At 37.7% G+C, this 5,039-nt stretch overlaps 1 protein-coding gene across 1 annotated transcript; it reads left to right on the forward strand.

Annotated features, from left to right (window-relative positions):
• Window positions 1–3,860: 3,860 nt before the first annotated feature.
• LOC109828445 (putative nuclease HARBI1) lies at window positions 3,861–4,783 on the forward strand. The gene is made up of 3 exons (XM_020395443.1): window positions 3,861–3,956; window positions 4,038–4,263; window positions 4,344–4,783. Exons 1-3 carry the CDS (start codon window positions 3,861–3,863, stop codon window positions 4,781–4,783), a joined length of 762 nt encoding a protein of 253 aa, XP_020251032.1.
• The last annotated feature ends 256 nt before the right edge of the window (window positions 4,784–5,039 follow it).

The following is a 5,039-nucleotide window of genomic DNA, read 5'->3' on the forward strand; positions in this document are numbered from 1 at the left end:
CATCAGACTAAAGCTTTTATATTTAAAATAGGGGAAATTGCTTCTAAGCTCCTCAGAGTTTTCAAGAATGTGTTTTCCCCCTTTGACTAGGTTAAAGAGTGAAAACCCCCCTTATATTTGTAAACTAGTTACATTAACCCCTTATCTTAAGCTTAATTCCAAGTCTGCCCTTCTTTCTTATTCTCCCTCTCAACCAAGGTTTTAAATATCATCTGACATGTTCGACATGTCAGCTGACATGCCGGTTTGAGGGCTTGAGCGACACGACATGGGCGTTTTCAACTCGTATGTCGATTTCAAGGTTAAATTGAAAATATCCGGGTCACATATCGGGCATATCGGGCGGTTTTTTAGCCTTAAAAAATCGATCGATATGACATTTTCTTTAGATCTGTTTTTTGTTATCGGGTTTGAGTTTAGCGATAAAAGCCTAAACTCATTTGACTCGTCCTCATGTTTAAGGGTTTCTTATGAACCGGATAGAAAGAAAAAGAGAAAAATAAGGATTACAACGGACTTGGGAACCGATCACTCATTTCGTGAACGACGATGCTCTTCCCCCACCTCCATCTCAGACCCCCGTTGTCCATCTCCTGTTGCACCCTGAAATCCGAACTCCAACCGAACCCGAGGGCGATAGGGTATCCCGTCGTCGGGATAAAGAAAAGAGCGTGATTGGTGACTCATCTGAAGGACCCCGAGCAGACGAAGAAGAAGAAGAAGAAGATCCCCGACACTGCCTCCCTGCGACGTCAGAATCTACCCATTGCCGACGTCGTCTCTAGAATTTATAAAGTATGCTTATATTGAATTTAAGAATGCTTAGATTATATTTAGGACATGATATTATACATATACGCACCACCCGATATGGTAATACGATATTTAGTCCATGTCCCCCGATATATCAATGATTTTCGCTATTCGATATGGATTTCAGCCATCCGACATGAACCCGACATCCGACATTTAAAACCTTGCTCTCAACCCTAAACTTTGTCCTCCCCCTGCCCCAACACCTCTATTCCCCTCCACTGCAAATAATCACTTGACAAACAAAGACCCAAACAAAACCACAATTCCCTAAACGTCCTGCACCCCCACCGCCAAACAACCACTGCCCAAACAACCATCATCCAAACAAAAACTCAAACCCAAATAGAACCCACTCTATCAACAAGATTTAGATTTTTGTGTGTGCTGGTCAATGGTGAAAGACAATCGCCGTCAGCATCATCCCACTCATCGGCTCCTTTCTATCCCTCCCATCGCCAATTACTGTTATTGCAGCAGCCAAATCCTGCACAATAGAGAGTCGCTTCATCATCACCTTCTGTATGAAGTTTTTTCTCAACTCCTTCAAATACTTAACTCTTTTAATATGACGCTGCTCAAATACCCAATGAACTTAGGAGCTCAGCCCTAGCGCTAATCTTCAACTACTCCTTAGCAAAATTCAGAAAAATCAACCTTTGTGTTTAACAGCATGATAGGTTATTCTATGAAGTGGTAAACACCCTCTCCATTGTAAGCGAGGAAAGCAAGGCCGAGATTGAATGGAGAGTTAAGATTCAAGAACCGGATGTGGAATAATTAATGATTCAAAAATACTAAATGACCATGATACAGTGCATCCCAAGCCCCACCAAGTATCCAATTTTGAATGTTATTCCTATAAATTATGAACCAATAGTAATATTTCTTGGAATAAAAAGTGGTAACAATACAATTAACATCTTAATCTTCTATCATTTACACTTTTTATGTTGCTGAATTAAAATATTTGATAATCAGGTTTTAGCAAATATACCCATATTTTAAATAATGGATCCTTAATGACATGAAATTCTGATGTCTGTGTTCAAGGCTAAATATGTAGACAATTTGAGTCAGCCACACCACTGGTATGCTTAACCATTGGGTCAATAAAGAAAAAAATGTGATGCATTAACAAAGAAAATTTAACCTAACACAGATTAATGGAATGAAGGAAGCCATATGTTTAGCGAAATACTACACAAGTATTTGCTATTTCAACAATTCCATCCAGAATTACGACCTTTCTGATGCACTTCCTACACAAACGAAAGTAATTTTGATTCTCTAATCAACCCAATAAATTTAGCTAAATTTGTTTTGCAATAAAACCATCAAAGAAGAATTAATTAACAATCTCAACGGTATCTCAATAGACTTTTCTATCTTCACTTATGGCCTGTTTGGGAGTTCACTTTTGTAGGGTAGAGAGGGGGAGGGGAAGAGAAAATTATTTTTCACCTTGTTTGGGAGTTTTCTTAAGGGGGTAGAGAGGGGTAAGGAAGGGGAAATGAAAGGGGGAGGAAGGAAAAATGGAGGGGAAATTGTTCCCCCCCGAATCGGGCGGTAGAGGAGGGGAACAGAATTGGGAAAATGATCTGGTGTACTGAAATGTCTATATTGCCCTTCATCAACAAATAAATCAAGGGTTGTGATGTAAACCCTACCCTCACATCTATTTTCCAATTTCTGCAGCCACCGTCCCACGCTCTCCCTCTAGCGCTCTCCCCCGCGCGCCCCCGGCGGTCTCACCCCCGCCGTTGTCTTCTTCACCTCGTCGGCATCCTCCTCCAAGTAAGCAGCCATGTCTCTCTCTTTCTTCTCAGTTTCTGATTTCTTCTTGCTCTGTGAATTTTTTTATGATTTGAAGGTTTGAGGTCATGGATTCTAATGGCAAAGCCATGGACAGCAAGTGGGTTTCTTTTTCTCCCCATTTTTTATCTACGTATTTTTTATCTGTGGATTTTTTAAACAAAATCTCCCATATGTAATTGATGCTGGTGTGATGAAGGGGGAAGGGGAGGTGAATGGCAGGAATATCATTATAATTGTGAGGTATATAATCATATCGCAGGAATTTTTTTAACCAAAGCACATGTTTACCTTAATCCCTGGTACTGGTGTGTTTACATTGGTTTGATTGATAAAGAACTTCGTGAGTGAGCATAATGCCTGTTGTCCTTCCTCCAAAGTGGAGGTCACTTCCTCCATACATTTCTTAATTTGTTCGAAGTTTGATCTTCTCTTTATAATGCTTGCAATTATTTGAGGTTAGTAGCTTGTGATGGGTAATAAGGAGGTTAATTCACTGCCAGTACGTGGAGTAGGATCTTTGATTTTGCCTATTGTGTTCTTTTTGGGTGGGGAATGCTCATAAATAATGCTAATGTCCTCATAAGTAATGCTAATGTCCTCATCACCAGCAAGTGGGTTTCTTTATACGCTTGTCTTTCCTTTTCTTTGATTTTGCCTTTGTGCTCTTTATAGATCAAGTAGTGTTATAAAAGAGTATTGAAATTACATAATAAACTAATTTGTGTATAGTAATAAGAGCTTCTAAATTTATCATTAGTTTGTGTATAATTAACGATTTTTAATTTTCTATTCTAATTGTGTTATTTCCATATCCTCACATATAGATAATGGATGAAGCATGGGTCAAATTTCAACATGAATGCCATTGTGCAATTGGATATGTTCTTTGTGTGATTGCTTATTGGTTCATTCAACAAAGAGAAAATAGAAGGAGATTAAATAGTGAACCCTACGAGCGTAGATAAGTAACTAATATGGTGCGAAAAATATTATCACAAAGGGTTGTATGTAGAGAAATGATCCGAATGAATCCACCGGCTTTTCATCAATTATGTGGAATATTGGAGAGAGATGGCGGGCTTAAAAGAACTCAAAGAGTTACTATTGAGGAACAAGTTGCAAAATTTTTATATATGTTGGGACACAACGTAACTACTCGTGAGGTTAGTAAGATATTTGGACGATCTGGAGAGAGTGTGAGTCGTCATTTTCATAATGTTTTAAGAGCTATGATAGAGTTGGAAGAGATATTTTTAGTGCAACCCAATGGATCACAAATTCCTTCAGAGATACGCAATAATCCAAAGTTTGATCCTTATTTCAAGGTGATGATAAATTACACAAATTCTTATCTTTGTATAGATTGTTAAAATTAGAATTTAACTAATTACTCCCTATATTATCAGGATTGTGTTGGAGCAATAGATGGAACACACATCCGAGTAAAGGTTTCTCCTACTGACGCTCCTAAATATCGTGGTAGGAAAGATCATCCAACACAAAATGTGTTGGCTGCCTGCACATTTGACTTAAAATTCACTTATGTGTTACCTGGGTGGGAAGGTACTGCATCTGATTCCAGAATTTTAAAAAATGCTTTGCAACGACGATTTCCACTTAAAATCCCTCAAGGTAATCATTAATCCTGAATAATTTACTAATGACAATGAAACTCTTTTTTATCAGTTATTAATCACAATGAATTTTTTTAGGAAAATATTATCTCGCTGATGGTGGGTACATGTTAAAAAGTGGAATAATTCCACCCTATAGAGGGGAACGCTACCATTTGAATGAGTATTCAAGAAATCCACCAAGGACTCAACGTGAGCTATTTAACCTAAGACATGCGTCACTTCGCAATGCCATTGAAAGAGCATTTGGCTTTTTAAAAAAAAGATTTCCCATCATAGCGAGCTCAACTGAACCGAATTATGGTGTTAAAGTACAAAATCAAATCATCCTAGCTTGTTGTATTTTGCATAATTTTTTAAGGGGTACCGACCCAGAAGATGATTTCCCTGAAGGGGTAGAAGGTGATAATGAAAACCCATCGGTCGAAGATAATGTGGACGAGGATGAAGATGAACAAAGAGGGGAATGTTTAAGAGATTCCATTGCAGCTTCTATGTGGCAAGATTATAATGCATGATTGTTGCATTAATGTTTTTGTAAGACTAAACTTATGTTTTCTATTTCTATTGTCCTTCATTAATTTTTTGTTGTGTTTGATGATCGTAAGACTTATGTTTTCTATTTCTATTGTACTTGGTGACTAGACTTATGTTTTCTATTTCTATTGTCCTTCATAGACTTGTAATTAATAGGCTTGTGTGTTTATGTAAAATAGGAATGTAATTTTATATTCCCTAACATTATTGTGTAAATTAGGAATGTCAAAAAGAAGG

Source organism: Asparagus officinalis, unplaced genomic scaffold (assembly GCF_001876935.1).
Source record: "Asparagus officinalis unplaced genomic scaffold, Aspof.V1 AsparagusV1_Un1482, whole genome shotgun sequence".
In the NCBI taxonomy this organism is placed as follows: Eukaryota; Viridiplantae; Streptophyta; class Magnoliopsida; order Asparagales; family Asparagaceae; genus Asparagus; species Asparagus officinalis.